The 20,154-nt window shown below is 48.2% G+C and overlaps 2 protein-coding genes and 2 non-coding genes across 4 annotated transcripts; 3 read left to right on the top strand and 1 right to left on the bottom strand.

The window, feature by feature from the left end:
- The first annotated feature begins 1,576 nt into the window (after window positions 1–1,576).
- tha1 (threonine aldolase 1) lies at window positions 1,577–4,822 on the top strand. The gene is made up of 7 exons (XM_067245235.1): window positions 1,577–1,953; window positions 2,225–2,308; window positions 2,469–2,557; window positions 2,805–2,990; window positions 3,206–3,343; window positions 3,520–3,712; window positions 4,025–4,822. The coding sequence occupies exons 1-7, from the start codon at window positions 1,659–1,661 to the stop codon at window positions 4,330–4,332; spliced, it is 1,293 nt and encodes a 430-aa protein (XP_067101336.1). The 5' UTR covers window positions 1,577–1,658; the 3' UTR covers window positions 4,333–4,822.
- A 303-nt stretch (window positions 4,823–5,125) lies between these two features.
- trnal-uag (transfer RNA leucine (anticodon UAG)) lies at window positions 5,126–5,207 on the bottom strand. Its single transcript has one exon. It is a non-coding gene; the product is annotated as a tRNA-Leu (tRNA).
- Window positions 5,208–6,804: 1,597 nt separating this feature from the next.
- Window positions 6,805–18,763, top strand: eef2k (eukaryotic elongation factor 2 kinase). The gene is given in 23 exon segments (XM_067245368.1): window positions 6,805–6,966; window positions 7,310–7,593; window positions 8,877–8,924; window positions 10,543–10,643; window positions 12,037–12,097; window positions 12,509–12,546; window positions 13,270–13,441; window positions 14,027–14,176; window positions 14,482–14,614; window positions 14,912–14,997; window positions 14,999–15,040; window positions 15,227–15,274; window positions 15,276–15,426; window positions 15,535–15,584; window positions 15,691–15,768; window positions 16,039–16,095; window positions 16,251–16,322; window positions 16,851–16,985; window positions 17,160–17,348; window positions 17,440–17,564; window positions 17,837–17,903; window positions 17,905–18,016; window positions 18,257–18,763. Coding segments are annotated over 22 exon segments (2,286 nt in total). The 5' UTR covers window positions 6,805–6,966; window positions 7,310–7,338; the 3' UTR covers window positions 18,373–18,763.
- Window positions 18,764–20,017: 1,254 nt separating this feature from the next.
- Window positions 20,018–20,099, top strand: trnal-aag (transfer RNA leucine (anticodon AAG)). Its single transcript has one exon. It is a non-coding gene; the product is annotated as a tRNA-Leu (tRNA).
- Window positions 20,100–20,154: the final 55 nt, after the last annotated feature.

Below are 20,154 nucleotides of genomic sequence, written 5' to 3'. Positions count from 1 at the left end.
GTCGTTCCTCTGACTCTGTCCCTCTGACCTTGTTCCTCTGACTCTGTCCCTCTGACTCTGTCCCTCTGACCTTGTTCCTCTGACTCTGTCCCTCTGACCTTGTTCCTCTGACTCTGTCCCTCTGACTCTGTCCCTCTGACCTTGTTCCTCTGACTCTGTCCCTCTGACTCTGTCCCTCTGACTCCGTCCCTCTGACCTTGTTCCTTTGACTCTGTCCCTCTGACTCTGTTCCTCTGACTCTGTCCCTCTGACTCTGTCCCTCTGACTCTGTTCCTCTGACTCTGTCCCTCTGACCTTGTTCCTCTGACTCTGTCCCTCTGACTCTGTCCCTCTGACCTTGTTCCTCTGACTCTGTCCCTCTGACTCTGTTCCTCTGACTCTGTCCCTCTGACCTTGTTCCTCTGACTCTGTCCAGGAAGTGTTATGATAACCACACGTGCTCCAGGAAGTGTTATGATAACCACTGACCGCTTGAGGCAACGTGTGTTAACATGCTGTGGCTGTTTCTCACACACACACTCTCACACACTCCTACACACACTCTCTCACACACACACTCTCACACACACACTCCCACACACACACTCTCAAACACACACACTCTCACACACACAAAAAACTACTGTTCATGTTTCCTATCACTAGTGCAGTGTGTGTGTGTGCTAAGATAAAACAGTGGGTTGAGTGAGTGTGTGTTAGTGTTTGTATGCGTATGTGTGTATGCATGTGTATATGTGTGTGTATATTTATTTATATATGTATATTTATCTGTGTGTGTGAGTAAGTGAGTGTGTGTGTGTGTGTCTGGAGGTAGTAAAGAATCCCAGGCATAAAGAGTGTGACTCCAGAGTAGCTGACATTTGTTTCATCTGATAGAGCAGGCAGCGAGAGAGAGAGAGAGAGAGAGAGGCCCAGAGAGAGAGAAAGATAGAGAGAAAATGAGTGAGAGAGGCCCAGAGAGAGAGAGAGTGAATGAGTGAGAGCGATGGAGAGAGGCCCAGAGAGAATGAAAGAGAGAAAGAGGTGTTTTTGTTTGAGCAGCTTAGTTTTATCTAACACACCGCTCTTTCCTGTTCCACCCAACTAATCTCAGTCCACAGATGATAGAATAGAGAGGAGCTAGAAGCCAGCCCTTTGTAATATTGTCAGAGTCTCCGATTACAAAGGTCGTTTAGCAGTTCTAACCTATCAAATAAGATATATATCTACACGCTCATACTGTTTTGTGTGTGTGTGTATATACTCCTTCCTTCTCAGAGAGAACACATTCCTCCGCCAAGTCTTCCCCCTGCTCTTCTCGTCTGTGTGGGTTGCTGACTGATTCTGTTTAAGAGATGCCACGGGAGAAAAGCTCCAGGCATGTGGCTGTGTGGGTGACAGAGTAGAGTAGTATTTTTTTGTCACAGCAGACAGCCCTAAATAACACCCAATAGACGCACATACACACACAATTGGTCTATTTCTTTCGATCTCTATCCTTGAAAGACAGCGCCACCGTTAGGACACACGCGGTCAGTTTCTTTTTATTGACACTCCACTATACTGGTCTTACAGTCCCGAGTTCGATCAATGATTGTCGAATACAATGATTCAAAGTTCACTTCTACAACACCGCTAACTCAATGGATTGAGACGGTTATCACCTAACGTCGAGAGAGATGACAATGTCTTTGAAAACCATAACCTTTTCGGCTCGTGCTGTGTTTCGGTCCGTAAACCGGGGTGTCATCGCACCACAACAACAGCTTCGCATCGCGGGGCTCCGAAAAGGCACTGTTCGGTTCTATTATGGGACCGCCAAACCCACCGATCCGGCCCCCGCAGGGTCGGCACCTTGCCGGACGGTGGACCTCCGTAGCGACACTGTGACCAAGCCTGGAGCTGCTATGCGACAGGCGATGGCCGAAGCCGAGGTTGGAGACGATGTCTTCGGAGAGGACCCAACTATCAACGGTCAGAATTACAGTTTAAGTGTATTCTTTTAATTAAGAGTTTACCAATCGGAGTCGGCGTCACAACACTGAAAGTTGTCAGCGCCATGCCGCCACCAGAGAACCCACAAGTAAAACACACCACCGTTCCTCGAACCAGAACCTCCCTCTTCTCCCTAATGTCTGTGCTTCATAATAAAGGCCCACTTTAGTATAGTACACATGTTATGGTGATGGCTTCATATCTTGTTGATGGTCCTGATGGGCAGCGCGTGTATGTGTCTCGTGTGCAGAGTTGCAGCACATGGCGGCGGGGATGTTCGGGATGGAAGCTGCCCTCTTCGTGCCCTCCGGGACCATGAGCAACCTGATAGCGGGTGAGCTCGCGTCGGCGGTGAAGCCCATCCGCATCATCCGTTATTACTGCCTTTACACAACATGATACATGATTCTGGAATAGTAAGTGCTGTAAAAAGCCGTGTATGTTGTTTAACGTATATCCTACCCTGTGTGTGTGTGTGTGTGTCCACTGTCCAGTGATGGTACATTGTAGGGAGCGTGGTGATGAGATGATAGTTGGGGATCTGTCTCACTTACATATCTACGAGCAAGGAGGAAGTGCACAGGTACACACACAGCTACACCCACTGTGCACATGTACAGACCCACACTGTGCACAGGTACACACACACACACACAGCTACACCCACTGTGCACAGGTACACACACACACAGCTACACCCACTGTGCACAGGTACACACACACAGCCTGCTTTGTAATGTGTGTGTTTCTGTTCACGTGTTTGTACGCATGTGTGTGTGTTTCTGTGTGTGTGTGCGTACGTGTGTGTGTGCGTGTGTGTGTTACCTCAGCTAGCAGGTGTCCACGCTACCACGGTAACAAACCTCCCTGACGGAACATTCCGTCTGGACGAGTTGGAGTCGAAGATTCGCCATGGTTACCCCGACCCCCACTACCCACGCTCACGCCTGGTGTGTGTAGAGAACACTCACAACATCCAGGGGGGGAGAGTGCTGCCCCTCTCCTTCCTACAGGAGGTGAGAGAGAGTGTGTGTGTGTGTGTGTGTGTGTGTGAGTATATGAGAGAGAGTGTGTGTGTGTGTGTGAGTATATGAGAGAGAGTGTGTGTGTGAGTATATGAGAGAGAGTGTGTGTGTGTGTGAGTATATGAGAGAGAGTGTGTGTGAGTATATGAGAGAGAGTGTGAGTATATAAGAGTATGTGTGTATATGTGTGTGTGTGTTCCGCCCAGGTGCGTGTCCTGGCTGAGCGCTATGGCCTGGCTGTTCACATGGACGGGGCCAGGGTGATGAATGCTGCTGTGACCCTGGGAGTTCCTCCAGCTACCATCCTGCAGCACACACACACTGTCAGCGTGTGTCTGTCCAAGGTGAGAACACACACATTTTTAAGTTCAGTCTGACACAGGTGTCCATGCAAGGCCAGTTCACACACACACACACACACTCTCTTGGCCTGCGTACCTGTATCTGAATCACATATGTGTATGTCTCTCCCCAACTCTCCACATTTCTATATCTGTGTGTGTGTGTGTGTGTGTGCCAGGGTCTGGGTGCCCCCGTGGGGACCATGCTGGGGGGCTCCAGGGACTTTGTGTCCCGGGCGGTGCGCTGTCGCAAGGCCCTGGGCGGGGGGCTTCGCCAGGCAGGGGTGCTGGCGGCCGCGGGGAGGCTGGCCCTGGCGGACATGGTGGCCCGCCTGGAGGAGGACCATCATCACGCCAGGACCTTCGCTCAAGGTCAGGACCTGTGTGACCTTTGACCTTGCATAGGGGCTGTAAGCCTAGCTAGGGCATGATGGGTAGGGGTGGGTGTGGCTCAGCGGTGGAACGTTTGACTAGGGTCACAGGTTCAAATCCCCCCTCCGCTTGGATAAAAGCATCTTCTAAATGAATACATTATCATTATTATTGATGCTATTATTACCTGCTACCTGTGAACAGACACATTCAGTGTTTGTTACCCATCATGATTCTGTCTGTGTTCCTGTGTTTGTGTTCCTGTGTTCCTGTATGTGTGTGTGTTCCTGTATGTGTGTGTGTTCCTTTCAGCCCTGCTGGAGTGCCAACCACCCTTGTACCACGTCGACATGGCTACCGTGGAAACCAACATCCTGCGGTTCCGTCTGCGTGACCCCACGCTGACCCCTGTGGAGTTCTGCGCCCGGATGGCCGCGGTGGGCGAGGGTGAGGAGGCCGCCCTGGGGCAGGGGGTGCGGGTACTCATGTTCCCCCACGTCGGGGGCTCTGTTCGGGCTGTGTGGCACCTCGGAGTCTCCCTGGAGGACACCCAGCTGGCTGTTCGGAAGCTGCAGTTTGTGGCCAGGCAGCACTCCCAGGAGAGGCCCACGGCCCACTGAGACCAGGGACTTTCCTAGATGTGTGGACCCAGAACAGTGAACCCTCTTCCAGCCTGATGCTGTGTTCACACCGTAAAGCGAAGAGAATTACTTTGCGTTCATTTGTTTATTTGCGCAAATCGCTAGGAGCCAAAAGTTTTTTTTCCGTCATCAACCATGTCCGAAATGACTACTATAAACGAATACGAAGCAGTGTCGTATAGCAGAGGAAGCCCACAGCTACAATACTCTCACCCTCCATTGCTTCTAAAACGTCAGTGACATCTCTGCATTGATGAACTTTCGCAACACAGCGTCACACTGTTTGCATTGACTCTACATGTAATCTCGCCGCTGGAATGATCCACTTTGCGTGCGGCGTGAGCACAGCGTTATGCTGCAGGACAGGGCTGCTGGAACTCTGACGGTCTTGAGATGGTCTTTGGAAGAACTTTGTAACTGAAAGCTTTTCACAAGGGTGTATTTCAGTCTGATTCATGATCCATTAAACATGAATAAGTATCTTGTTATAAACCATGTTTTACTTCTAACTTTGATTATTTCTAGTGAAGAGTTGGAAAAAATTGAATTTGTCAGTTGAATGGAATACATAATTTAGACCACAAGATGGCACAAGATGTCAATCCAAATTATGAAAATTACAAATAGTACAAATATCCCTTCTTGTGGCTATTCCTGAAATGTTCTATAACTGAGTGGCTTATATATAGCTTCTTATGGACGTATTTCGAATATGAAACGTATGGATAGGTAAACATGGTCAGTTTCCAGGATTCACAACACAAAAAGCATTTGGCAGCGGTGGGATTCGAACCCACGCCATCGAAATGACTGGAGCCTAAATCCAGCGCCTTAGACCACTCGGCCACGCTACCTTGCGAATGTAGGCTGAGATTCCATTATTAAACGCAATTGAATCTACTAATTCTACCTCGAACTCTTGACATATTTACAGACACGATTTGAAAAGCCGTAATGTCGAAAGAAGTAATTTGCAAGTTTGTTATAAAGATTTGCAAGGTCGTGACTTGACATGTTAACATATTCCGTAATAGGTTCGAAATATAAACAAAGTTGTCTTTTGAAAAACCTTAAGAAATCTTAGGTAATAGCCTACTAAATTATTAAAAACTAACCTGCAGAGGACCAACAGTAGCGATATACCTTCCGCGAACTCGACGTGGAAAATGTTGGTTTGATTGATGTGGGAATCCAGCGAATGGTGGTGGGGAAACTAGCTAGAGTAGGCCTACAATAATCTGATCTGTCAAGATTTGTTTCTCAACTCATGTGTTAGATTTAGCGGCTTTTCACCTTCCCAAGCGACAAAGTAAACCTGGTTTATTTGGTTAACACGCTTCAAGGAAAAGGCAAAACATTATCACAAATGAGCATGATTTTTATTGCAGGTGTAGGCTCTCTGTGACTGATAGGATATTCCAACCAATTGCGTTGGTTAGACATTTTTTATTAATCTGATAAGAGTAGGTGATCTGTGTATGGTCCCTCCCTCAATTTACAAAATTCCAAATGTTTATGCCGCGACACTCTCGCTACATCTCCGTAAATAGTAACACAGAGCACATTTTAAACACTCGTAAGTGGATTTGGAAGTTTATTTCCTAATTTCTTTTAAATAAACGTAATCGGTGTGAATCGGTACACGTTCCAGCATTAATTAGAATTAGTGGCTATGGGTTTTTACATGTTACCGCTGTTCATCGCTAGTTAGCCAACAAGTAGCCTATAGAAATTGAGATTGACCTGAAAATTCCAGTGCAATCCAGCGAGCCATACAGGCCTTCTGGAAGCGTCTGGAATGTTCGATCAAGCAATTCTGTTATGCTGTTGGTCAACCTTAACCTGGGTTCAATATTGATCCTACATTCAATCCGCCTATATTAATCCTAGGCCTTGATCCCATATGCTTCTGTCCATCCTATCCGTAGAGGGTCTGCAACAAGGAGTCTATGGTCTGCAACCACACCCAGCGCCATGTTGGAAGCCCAGCATCTTGGATGTGGGGGTGACGGGGAAGAATGGGCCCCACTAGACGGTTTCAAATGCCTTAGCTGCAAAAAAATACTTTATCGTACTTGCTGTGGTAAGCTAGATAGCTAATCATAGCTAGTCTTGCCATATTTATTTTATGGAGCGCCTTCTATTGAGAACAAACTTAGCCTTAGAACTAGGCCTACCCCCGAGAGTTGTGGAATCAAAGACGTGGTTCATGTTTAATACATCTTATTGATAAAATTGTGTTTATAATGTAGGCTACTGTGATGAAAAAAACAAATAAAAAGTGTTTAATGGACACTGTGTTCTAGTCTAGGTTTTCTATTGGCTTAGTTTCAGCTAGCAGGGGGCGTGGCGTCAGTAGAGGGCTACGTGCAATAGGTCACTCTGCAGTGGCTGCCACCGAACAGACAAAACTGTCGATCTTAAAACCGATCGCCCCGGACTCTCCCCGGACCTCGTCGCTGACAGGGAAATTCGATTGTAAACTTGGTTTGACAGTGACCTGAAATTACGCTAATAAAACTGAGACCGACCCGAGGAAAGTAGACGTTGCCTTAAGGAGACAAAGGCATGCACATTGCAAACTACGGATTTGTCCAGAGTTTTTAACATTAGGTGAGCCCTGCAGTCCATTGTCCCTGTTTTTGATGTGGCATTTCACGTGCTGCTTTGTATCGCCTTAACTTCAGGCAAAGTGGAAATGAAAATACCGAATTTAGAAGTTCAGCAGAGATTGCATGTGTTGAATGGCAAAACAATATATAACTAATGAGAACCCAATGCTATGTGCTGATATATTGTGTGCAGCAATTATTTTTCCTTGACAGGGTAGACTTGCACGATAATGCATAGATGACTGTCCAGCGACAGGTCCTGCTTTAAAAAGTAACTAAACTTAAGGATTGTCAGCAATAACAACACTTCTTCATCCCTGATGTGGTGTTTTGCATGTGTGCAGGACTCCACGCAACCACGCGACTGGTCAACATGGATGGAGATTTGATGTTCAGGATGGAGGAGGTGAGCAACACCGTGCCACCTCTACGACAGGGTCAGCGGAGCCAGCGGGCGACGTCCGTCAGCGATGCAGACCTCAGTGATGAGGAAGACGAGTACTACCCTATGTGTCCCATCACGGAAGACCTGGTCACCCCAGCCAAGGATATCTGTGACTACCTGCAAAACCTGGTTCAAAACGGAACACTCTCAAACTCCCAGCCCAAAAACTCTTTCACCTACCGGGTAAGTTTAGCCGTTGGAATATAACCTCATCCCCACGATCGGTGGCATGAATAGCCGATTGATATCCGTGATGCGGATGTAGTCGCGGAATCCATACATTGATTCTGAACCACATATAATCCGATATAAACACGGAAAATGGCGGATATGTAGATTACATTGAAAGAAATTGTGTGCAAAGAGTGGTATTAGATATTTTAAATAACGAATGGAATTCTGCACGTTAGGCAATGGGTAATCCGTTTTATTACTAGTGGGGGGTTCCTCCATCCTGAACATCAGATCTTCTGTCTAAATTGGAGCAAACCACGTGAGGTAATGATAAACCCCACACACAAGCTGGTTGCTATGTAGGCAGTTCCTGCACGGCGAAACCGTTCAAAAACCTCCAAAGAACCTGTAGTGAAACTGATCAAACATATTAGAACTAACGTTATCGTATCACTCATGTCTAATGACAAAAACATTCAATATTTGAACCATGAAATTCGAAAACGTCAAATAGGACAAAGTTCTGCGGATTTCTGAGTGCTCATTTGAGCCCTGGAATAGTATACAAACTATTACGTTTTACATGTTTTATTGTTCTATGTTTTGTTATTGTTATGTCATTTGATATGCGGTAGTGCAACAAACGTAGATTCTTTCTCAGCGAGTGCAGATGGCGGTGTCATCTGCAACAAGAACGACGTCTGACCTTATAAGGAAGATACTTGAACGTGGGGAGCGTTTATGTGTCTATATGCTGTGGGTGTGTCGTTGTATGTATAAGAGGGGTAGAGAGAGAGGGAGTGACAGAACTCTTTTAACAAACAGGAAGTACCAGCTAGCCGTTCTCAACTCGCATGATGATGTCACATGTAAACATGACATCCTTTTCTAGTCAGCCTTATGCATTGCCAAGCAGCTGTAAGAAAGAGACACAGTACAGCTCCCTGCAGTACCAGATATAAACAGATACACATAACATCTATTCTACCCAGGAAGCAAATTAGGATCAAATGAAGACATATATTGTGTCATACAGTAGTACAGACTGTACCTGGATATACTGTAGAACAAGACACTTCTGATCCTTGATGTTCTACTGTACTTTGTATTATGCTCTATTTGTAAGTTTATTTGGATAAAAGTGTCAAGCTAAAAACAAAAGTAAGTAAGTTAAGTGTGTAATGAAAGCCATTCCCCCACATTGGAGCACCGCCATCAGAACTGGATCTGTTTCCCCTCATGGTTTCATGGCGATTAAAAAAAACGGTGCGTTTCTTTACCTCTTCACATAGAAGGAACCAGAAACAAAACCAGCGGCGGTAACGAGCGAAAGTGCACGGGTAGGTCATGGTACAACATCCTCCTAACGCCATTTAAATATTTTCTTTAAATCTCCTTCCTTTACCCCTGGTATGTGTTTCACCTCCCGAGGACTAAAGCTATTATCTATTTTCCTTCCACCACTTATCATCCCTGCTTCTCTTCCCTGTGAAGTCTTCTCTGGCAAAACTCCGCAAAACTGACAAACACTTTGCATGCTCTCAAGACGATAAGAAAGTTCAGACAGGGAACGTGTTGTGTGATTCGTTGTACTCTGGACAGATTGTTGTTGGTCTCTAGGAGGGATAAGGTGTTTCTGGCATTTAGCAACAGTTTCTCATCATGGGCACATAGTGTTTCTCATCTGTAGGTACAAGGTGTTTCTGGTGTTTAGGGACAATGTGTTTATCATCTATAGGTACAAGGTGTTTCTCTTCTATAGGTTCAGGGTGTTTCTCACCTGTAGGTTCAGGGTGTTTCTCATCTGTAGGTTCAGGGTGTTTCTCATCTGTAGGTTCAGGGTGTTTCTCACCTGTAGGTTCAGGGTGTTTCTCATCTGTAGGTTCAGGGTGTTTCTCACCTGTAGGTTCAGGGTGTTTCTCATCTGTAGGTTCAGGGTGTTTCTCACCTGTAGGTTCAGGGTGTTTCTCATCTGTAGGTTCAGGGTGTTTCTCATCTGTAGGTTCAGGGTGTTTCTGGCAGTTGACGTCCAGAGGAGCTTGCACTCTCGCTGGTTGCCGGGGGCTGACATGCACAGCAACACGTACTCCTCCAAAAACAGACCTGACCTTCCGTCTGGTAAACAAGCCAGCCCTAAATACCTTCTGCTAATTTTACCCCTACCCTCCCTCCCATACCCCTGCCGCCTATCACTTTATACCTCCCACCCCTGCTACCACCCCACCCTCACCCCTGACACCCCACAACCTCTCCACCCCTGCCGTTGCCCCCACCCCATTTAGGACCCCACATGTCCGGCTGCATCAGGGGGGGGGGTCTGCAGACCAGGCTGGGTTTAGGGTTGCCAGCACAGGCCTGCGTCACTCAAACTACCCCGGGTTTTTGGTTCTGAGAAAGATTCCTAAGTATATCAAGAGTACAGGCGCTCGTACTGTCAGGAGTTATCAAATTCAGCCGGTCTCACCTAGTTAATGATTTATATGATTGTGAAACAGAAGATGTTTGGGAGCACTTCCAGTGAGGACGGGCCAGAGCAGACTTCCTGATTCTCACTTTCATTCGAAAATAAAGCACATGTGTTTTTGCTTTAATCACTTCATGCTTCATTCACACCTTCACAACCCTGTCTTTCCCTTCATTGCCTACCTTTCCAACTGTTAGATGATCTCTTTGTATGGAAACTCTCTCCGCATATTTAATGTTGTCTGATGTTGACCTGTAGAGGTTGTTGGCACCCCTCCCTCCCTAATCAAGGGCAGACTGTATCCTTGAGGGATTTATTATATATCTTTGTATATATATATATATATATATATATATATATATTTATGGCCTAGTGGTAGAGCATTTTTGGCTGCAGATCAAGAGCTCGGTTTGGATGGAAGCGTCCGCTGAATGAATGCATTATTATTAATATTATTATTATTGTTGTTATTGTTATTATTCCTGGTGCTGTAGGCCACATGGAAGCATGCCATAGCCAAGGCCAAGGCCATGCCAGACCCCTGGGCAGAGTTCCACCTGGAGGAGGTCAAGACCGAACCCTGCATTCGTTACAGGTACCTATGATCACATGACACACACCTGGCCGATCACATGACATACACATGGCCAATCACATGATACCAGTAGGTCAGTCATATCATGTCCCCAGTAGTAAGAATTACAGACGTACTCAAAGTACAAAGAGCCATACTGAGCTGTGGACTAATGTGACTGCCCTTCTACTAGTTGTACAGTACATACTGATATGCTGTCGGACTCTCCCAGATTTGTTTTCATTTTGGACGGCGTTCACGCCTCTAGGTGGAGATTACACACACACATATATATACACACACATATACAGTATATTAATAAGTCTGTCTACAGCCAAACTCTCAGGCTGTCTTTCTTCTCCAGGCCGGAGAACAGACAGTTCAGTAGTGAGTAGTCTCCACCAGAGCACAGTCATTCTAGAAGGGGCGGTCTCGTACAAAACTAGTGGAATGTAGACCTGGCCAGAGCCAGTCCAGACAGAAAGATAGGAGAAAGAGGGGTGGGGGGGTGGGGGGGGTCAGTCAGCCAACCCCCCCCACCCCCCCTCTCTGTGTGGAGTGAAGCACCAGGTCTGCCAGTGCTCTGAGGTCTCTGCAAATATTTGTCTTGGACTGAAGGCCTGCTGTTAGTGTGTGTGTGTGTGTGTGTTTTTCTGTGTCATTTCACACAATTGCACAATTTTCTCTTTTTTTTTTTATTCTGTTATGGACCGAAGTGCTAAAATTTTCCTCCTTATATCGGCTCTTAGTTTTTCCTTCTACTCTGACAAACAGTATTCACTCTTTTCTACACCACAAACTTATTCACCAAACCTAATAAGGACTCGCTGACCCAGGCTCTAACCACATACTGTACATGACTCCCTCTTACTTCCTTTAGTCTGGGTGGAACAGCAAGACCACAGACTGTAGTTCTCCTTTGTGAACAAGAGGTTGACCTGCAGTCTCTCTGGCAACAACAGTGTTTTCTGTCCCAGCACCACCTGCGGTGGACCAGAGGGCTGACCTACATTAGTACTAGATACAAGACAGTGTAATAGTATCAGATACAGAGATATGTGAATGAGATAAATGAAAAATACATTATTATTATATTCACCTCAAGTGAGTCCAAGTAAAGCTGAGTTTAGGATCTTTATAAGATGTAGTTATGTGCTTAATACTGTCTGCGTGCAGGGGAATCCGTGTTTACTATGTGTCGCTAAGTGGTTGTTTTTCCTGTGTTCAGGTTGCTAAGTGATTGGTCTTCCTGTGTTCAGGTTGCTAAGTGATTGGTCTTCCTGTGTTCAGGTTGCTAAGTGATTGGTCTTCCTGTGTTCAGGTTGCTAAGTGATTGGTCTTCCTGTGTTCAGGTTGCTAAGTGATTGGTCTTCCTGTGTTCAGGTTGCTAAGTGATTGGTCTTCCTGTGTTCAGGTACAGTGCTGTGAAGGGGGAGTGGGCTCAAGACGAGGTACACATCAAGATGGCCGCTCAGGTACGACCCCTCACGTCCACACACCCTTTGATGTGTTCTGTCACGTGTTTCTGATGGTTCTGTCACGTGTTTCTGATGGTTCTGTCACGTGTTTATGATGGTTCTGTCATGTGTTTCTGATGGTTCTGTCACGTGTTTATGATGGTTCTGTCACGTGTTTATGATGGTTCTGTCACGTGTTTATGATGGTTCTGTCACGTGTTTCTGATGGTTCTGTCACGTGTTTATGATGGTTCTGTCACGTGTTTCTGATGGTTCTGTCACGTGTTTCTGATGGTTCTGTCACGTGTTTATGATGGTTCTGTCACGTGTTTCTGATGGTTCTGTCACGTGTTTCTGATGGTTCTGTCTCCGTCAGTGTGCGGTCTCTGTCGCTAACTGACGTTTTATTGTCTTCTTCTCTTCTCACAGCCCTTTGGTCAAGGAGCTATGAGGGAATGCTTCCGAACGTGAGTCCCCCCCCCCCCTCTCTCCTCTGTCGAGTTTCCTGTCCTCAGGTTTCTTCTCTGTGGAACACTATTGTCTTGATGGTTGAAAAACTGCTGATTTGGCAATCAAGTCAGAACTTTTCTTAACCTCTCAAAAGGGAGTTGGTTGAACTGTGTTTTCTTACTCAGAGCGGCTGCGAGCAAATGGAAAAGTCTTCCTATTATGGGATGTTCGTTTTATTATCTGTGAGAAAACTTAGAACTTGGGGGCATACGTTCATGCTTAGTTTTATAAAAAGAACACTCCTCTCGTACAAAGCTGGAAAATAAAAGTTTAAAAACAGAACATGAACTATATATAAAACTTCTTTCATGAACTAGAATGCAAAACCTCGACTACACAAACAACTCCAGCAGTGACCATCTGATTACCATGTGAGATCCATAACACGTGAGATCTGAGTTTCACAACCAGAAGACTGTCTGATAGTCCAATAAATACGCTTCCTAAATCCTGCTGGAGTTTCTCTAAAACTCATGTGATTGTTCTTGTGTGTGTGTGTGTGTGTGTGTGTGTGTGGTTTGTAAGGGCTCGATTCTGACTAGTAAATACCGTTCCTGGACTCTGTCCACCAAAATACTCTTGAACTACGAACTTTTGATCCTAGATCTTTGGCTTTTCTTCCTAATATGCGGTATTTGTACCTCGCTTTTCTAACTGAATCAAATGTAAATGTTTTCCAGGAAGAAGCTGTCCAACTTCTCCCACAGCAGCAACTGGAAGTCTGCGTCTAACTACGTGGCGAAGCGCTACATGCTGCCGGTCGACAGAGAGGTTTACTTTGAGGACGTTCGGCTGCAGATGGAGGCCAAGCTCTGGGGGGAGGAGTATAACCGACACCGTCCGCCCAAGCAGGTACGGAGGGAGGGGGAGGGGTGGAGGGAGGGGAGGAGGGAGGGAGGGGTGGAGGGGAGGAGGGAGGGAGGGGTGGAGGGAGGGGGAGGGAGGGGGAGGAAGGAGGGGAGGAGGGAGGGAGGGGTGGAGGGAGGGGAGGAGGGAGGGAGGGGTGGAGGGGAGGAGGGAGAGGGAGGGGGAAGGAGGGGGAGGAAGGAGGGGAGGAGGGAGGGAGGGGTGGAGGGGTGGAGGGAGGGAGGGGTGGAGGGAGGGGGAGGAAGGAGGGAGGGGGAGGAAGGGAGGGGGAGGAGGGAGGAGGGAGGGGAGGAGGGAGAGGTTTATGCTTGATGGATGTGATGGATAAGCAGGTAGATGGATGTGATGGATAAGCAGGTAGATGGATGAATGGATTGACGAATCAACCTATTGCTTGATGGACGGAGTGATTCTGGATAGATGGATGGCCAGAGGATGTATTATGCTGTATGGACGGACAGACAGACAGGATGCATAAACAGGCAGAGGGATGAAGTTCCTGTCCTCATGCAGCAGCCAGCTGCAGGATGGTTCTTGTCTCCTCGTGCCCACGTCTCCTCTCCTTCCCAGGTGGACATCATGCAGATGTGTGTGGTGGAGATGACTGAGCGACCTGGCCGGCCTCTGTTCCACCTGGAGCATTACATCGAGGGAAAGTACATCAAATACAACTCCAACTCTGGCTTCGTCCGGGACGACAACATCAGACTCACCCCTCAGGTGACCGCCCCCCTCTCTCTCGCCCCCTCTCTCTCGCCCCCTCTCTCTCGCCCTCTCTCTCTCGCCCTCTCTCTCGTCCTCTCTCTCTCCTGCCCTCTCTTTCTCTCTCTCCCTCCTCTCTTCCTCTCTCTCTCCCTCCTCTCTTCCTCTCTCCCTCCTCTCTCTTTCTCCCTCCTCTCTTCCTCTCTCTCTCTCCCTCCTCTCTTCCTCTCTCTCTTTGAACTGTTATTAAAGGATGGGTTTGGAGGATGTTATGAACTTTACTTCTCTCCTAAACTGACCTCCGCTCTCCCTCTCTCCTCCAGGCGTTCAGTCATTTCTCGTTTGAGCGTTCGGGTCACCAGCTGATAGTGGTGGACATCCAGGGTGTGGGAGACCTCTACACAGACCCCCAGATCCACACAGAGAAGGGAACCGACTTTGGAGATGGAAACCTGGGTAGGGCTCTCTCACCGTCACCAAGCCCTGGTTTAGAGGCAGGCTTAGAGGCAGGCTTAGAGGCAGGCTTAGAGGCAGGGACTTCCAGTCTTCTCCTTTTTGTCTTATCTGCTCTGGTCTACTCTGTTCTGCTCTTATCTACTCTCTCTTATCTGCGCGTATCTGCTCTTGTATACTATTTTTAAGAATGTGGGGATCAAAACAAGTTCAGTTAAGGTTAGGCTTATCAGCCTGCTTGAGTATTTCCCACCACGTCTATACAGATAGAAATACTCACTGTGTTTTTGTGTGACTCAGGTATCCGGGGCATGGCGCTGTTCTTCCACTCTCACCTGTGTAACAAGATCTGCAAGAGCATGGGCCTCACGCCCTTTGACCTGTCCCCCGGCAGAGAAGACCCAGCTGGACTTCACCAACAAGCTTCTGGTGAGGCCGGCGCCTAACGGGGCAGAGTCGCCAGGGCAACCAGGGGAACACCAACACAACAGAACTCACATTGTATCCGCATTCTAGTAACTTTGCTAAATGTTCGTCTTATCCTCTCATCTCATCCATCTTTTGCTCCTCCTTTTCCATCCCCCCCCCCCCCCCCCCCCCCCCCCCCCCCTCCAGAAGACTGCCCAGACAGTGCTGAGGGGCTGTGAGGAGCCCTGTGGCTCCCCCCCGTGTCCGCACCCTCTCCTGCGGCCAGGCCCCGCTCCTGCTGTCCCGCCTGTCGGAGACGTCCTCCGTGGACGAGAGCGTGAGCGAGGGGGACTCCGTGCCCTGCTCCCCCCTCCACCTGCACGGCTCCGTGGGGAGGTCTCCCATGGGTGAGCACAGGAGCTAACGCAGTCCTAGCACACTGCTGGAGGTGGTTCAGACACACGCACACACGACAAACTCACACCTAGGTCAATGTAAGGAATTTCTGTCCACAGGTTTGTTCTTCATGAACGAGATGAACGATCATCACAGCCTGGAACACAAGGTGAGCCAGGCGTCAGGCCTGCCCATAGGATACAAGCTGCCCGTGTCACGATCCCACAACATGAACATGCGTGTGTCTGATGTCACGGCTCCTTGCATGTCCCCAGGACCCGGAAAACGGCGGGGACAGCGGCTGCCCCAGTGAGAGGAGGAGCGAAGGGGACCCCAACGAGCACGTGGACGGGGTACAGACCTCCACCCCTCCCTTCAGCTATAGACCTACTGTATATCTAGACTGATACCCCATAAAGATCAATACCCAAACTATATCTAGAGGCAACCCGAACACCTTCCCCAGAATCCCAACAGCGCTTTTTCATCAAATTAAAAAAAGGATTATATGGACACAGACATAATACTCTTGTTTGAGCAGCAAAGTAACGCTCTTGTTTGACTAGCAGACTATGACCTCATATCCTAGCAGCGGTGTTAACCTGCTGTCTGTCCCCATGTAGGCACGCCCCCGGTACGGCCGACCCTTCTCAGAGTCCGACGAGGACAGTGTTAGACGGGTAGGTAAATGTGCACCACAACCATCTTCATCAGAATGTAATAAACCATCCTTCATCCTGTGTTTCCTTCATCATCCCTCCCTCCTGTAGCTGTTCTCCTCCCCCTAATACAGCCTCACCTCTACATAACTGCTACTTCCCATTTTCTCTCCTAGAGAATGGCGCTAGCAGGAAGCAGAGTTTCTCCTAACTGTCCCTCTAATCCAGACACGCCAGAGAATAACTCGGTGATTCCCTCCCCAGCATGACTGCTCCTGATCCATGCTTCTCCTGCTGCTGTGACACACACACACACACACACACACAGAGGACGCTACAACACGCTTGCAGCGGAAAGTGCAACCAAACCCTCACAATCTTCTCCGTTCAATCACATTAACCCCTCCATTCAATTACATCTCCCATTACATTCAGTCATCCCTGTACTGAAATCAGCTGGGTAATAAACCTGGTCAGACTGGTTGACTGTAGGCCTATGTGTCTAATGGTACAGTAACTGGTGCTGCTGTAAACTGGTGCTAATGCTACTGCTAACGTTTTTGGTACTGCTAATGCGACTGGTACTGCTATATCTACTGCTAATGCTACGTGTACTGCTGTAGCTACTGCAGTAGCTAATGCTACCGGTGCTGCTAATGCTACCGCTGTGGTTGTGCTTGTGGTGGTTGTTATTGCTGCTGCTGTCGGTGCTGCATGGTTGTGGTAGGTGTTCCTGTTCAGCCCCGGCCTTGTCCTGACTGTGTTGTTGTGTCCAGCTGACGGAGGAGAAGTGGAACTTCTACCACTCAGCCAGAGCTCACATACATCGCCCGTCCTGCGTCGCCGTGGAGATGGAGAGACTCAACTCCCTTCTGCTGGACAAGAAGATCGGCCAGTCCATCCTGGGGAAGGTGAGCGGACGGGAGGGGGGGGGGGGAGGTGAGGGAGGGGGTGAGGGAGGGGGAGGGGGGAAGTGAGGAGATGCCGTCACACAGGACGGCATCTCGGCAGTGTATGAGCACGGGAGGAGCCTGACTTTGTCTCTCTCTCTGCCTCTACATCCCTCTCCTCCCCCGCCCTCCCAGGTGCACCTAGCGATGGTGCGCTACCACGAGGGGGGCCGCTTCTGTGACAAGGAGGAGGCGTGGGACCAGAACTCTGCCATGTACCACCTGGAGAGGGCTGCCATGTGTGGGGAGCTGGAGGCCATAGTGGCCCTGGGACAGTGCTACCTCCAGCTGCCTCACCAGATCCTGTCAGACATCGAGCTGGAGGTGTGTGTGTGTGTGTGTGTGTGTGTGTGTGGGGAGTAGGGGGAACACTATATGGTATCTACCCTGGTCTGACCTGTTGTGCCTCCCCCAGGACACCCCGGGGAACCGCAGGAAGGGCTTCATGTACCTGCTCCGGGCAGCAGAAGCTGGGGACAGGCAGTGCATGATCCTGGTGGCCCAGGCCTTCGACACGGGCATCAACCTCCCATCAGAAAGGTCTGTCACACACACACCCAGGCCCACCACCCACCACACATACCCCCCCCCCCCCCCCCCTGCTCATACACACACCCCAGGCACCAACCCCTCAGACACGCTGAGATGTGGTTACCTTACACTGTGCCTAGTAAACGCCAGACATTCCTTGACCTCCTGAACACCGTTCAGAACCCTCCACTGATCCCAGATCTTCTGCTGTGCCTTCTTCATGCACTCTCTGGGTGACCTCTGACCTCAGTCAAACGAGACCCTAAACCCTGCTTCCTCAGGAGTCCCAGCTGGCGGGAGGCGGTGCGTTGGTACGGCTGTGCCCTGAACATGACGGACTATGACGAGGGGGGGGGAGTACGACGGCATACAGGACAAGCCCCGCTACCTGCTGCTGGCCCGAGAGGCTGAGATGTACCTGGAGGGGGGCCACGGCCTGGAGCCTGACCCCCAGAGGGCAGGTGAGGAGGGGGAGTGGGGGAGGAGAGGAGAGGAGGGAGAGGGCGAGGAGGGGGGGTAGATCTTCATCCTGTAGTTCTGGAATTTCCTGCAGGATGGGTTGAAGGGAGTTTGAATTGTATTTCTGATACTTCTACACCTCCCCCACCCTCTCCCCTCCCCCACCCTCTCGCCTCCCCCACCCTCTCGCCTCCCCCACCCTCTCCCCTCCCCCACCCTCTCCCCTGCTCCCTGGCCTCCAGGTGACCTGTTTACGGAGGCTGCAGATGCAGCTATGGAGGCCATAAAGGGCCGACTGGCCAACCAGTACTACATGAAGGCTGAGGAGGCGTGGTCTCTGATTGAGGAGGCGGACTAGGAGAGAGGCCAACCTAACTCCTACCGCAGCTCCTGTGGGTGGAGGCCCCTCCGATGGCTACTGCTCCAGACAGTTTATATTATTATTTATATAACAACAGAACAAAACTACGGCTGGGAAAAAATGGACGGCCAGGCCGATGTTTGAAATGCCTCAGTCCTGAAATGTTTACAATTTATAAAAAAATGTTGGTGTGATTTCTGTGCTGGCTTGGCAGTGTGACCTCAGTCTTGTGGTAATGAGACTGTTTGTCCTGCTCTACAGCTGAACTCTGTAAGGACAGCTGCTCTGGTTCTTATCCATGTCAAGCTGTGTTCCAGTGTCTTCCCCTTACATGGGTGTCAGGGTTTCCCTAACTACTTTGCCCTGTAAATATCCGGTGGGGGGAGGGGAGGGGGGGCAACAAAAAAAAAAATCACTTACATCACATTTTTACATCACACATTTGCTACTTTGATGTGGGGCTACAACAGTGAATACAATTATATTACCATCTTCTATCGCTCATAATCAATAATCATAGGTGCGTGGCCAACACTAGTTGAGAGTGACCTTTGAATGCAGCTCGTTAAAACATACGGATAGAATGTTAGTATAGCGGTTTAATTTGTTAGCATCACTCGCTTTACGTTTAATGCAAGGAGCGGGATTGAGGAACCAAACTCATTCGTAATTTGCTTTCTACAGCGTTCTGTCACGTGGGGGTCACGAGACCCTTTTTTTTTTTTTTTTTTTTTTACAATTTAACTCGGGGTCGTGACCCTATAGGGAGCCTATAAGGTCCCTATGGAACTGGAATTGTAAAAGGCGTAGCTGGACAAAGAAACAGAACCGACAAAAACAGGTGATCTGTCTTTGACGTGACAGTAAAAAACAACCGGTCCGGTACGGAGATTTTGTTTCCGCCATGTGATCGATCATTGGTGAATCAAAATAAACGTTAATCTATAATTAACTGTCATAGCTGGTCATTAAAGTATTCTGTGTGTAGTATAAAAACGCTTTGATGTTGTGTCTTGAGTGTTTTGCACTTAACTATCATAACTCCTTTCTTGACACTACAAAAGTGAAACATTGTAGTTTCATTATGATTGAGGTCGTTATTGTTATATTTTTCCAGATCAAAACGGGGTAGTTGGACAAAATAGGGAAACCCTGGCCTGCGGTTTCATTCTGAAGAAGCACTCGCCGAATAAACAAGAGTGTTTCTGTGGGTTTAGTAAACACCCAAAAAGCTTTATCAGGAATAAGCTGATCTGTTTACTATGGTTTGGCCCTTGACAAATGCTAGACTGTTACAAATGTTACGTTTGCATGTATTGTATGTTAAAAAGAATGCATGGAAGTTTGTAGTATGGAAATGTTTAATAAATTCCAAGAACCTGACACACACGTTTTACAAACTTCTAAAATATTTTTCACAACTATTAGAATACGTTTACTTCAAACATAACGTAGGCCTATTATAAGTAGTATTTACACATAATCAACATGCAGGTGCCCCTCTGGCAACAACAAACAACATATTTATGGAACTCCATAAATCTTATCCAGACCTACATATTGGACTAAACCACATATTGATTAATTCGAAGAATCTGAGGAAATCATCTTTAAGTAGACGACTTCCTGCCAACCTTGCAACGGTAGCGTGGCCGAGCGGTCTAAGGCGCTGGATTAAGGCTCCAGTCTCTCCGGAGGCGTGGGTTCAAATCCCACCGCTGCCAAGAGTTTTTGCAGTCTTTGTGATGATAAAACTAATAAATCGCCGGTTGTATTTAC

The sequence above is a fragment of the Osmerus mordax genome, chromosome 10 (genome assembly GCF_038355195.1).
Source record: "Osmerus mordax isolate fOsmMor3 chromosome 10, fOsmMor3.pri, whole genome shotgun sequence".
NCBI classification, from domain to species: domain Eukaryota; kingdom Metazoa; phylum Chordata; class Actinopteri; order Osmeriformes; family Osmeridae; genus Osmerus; species Osmerus mordax.
This window is presented reverse-complemented; position numbering and strand designations above follow the sequence as displayed.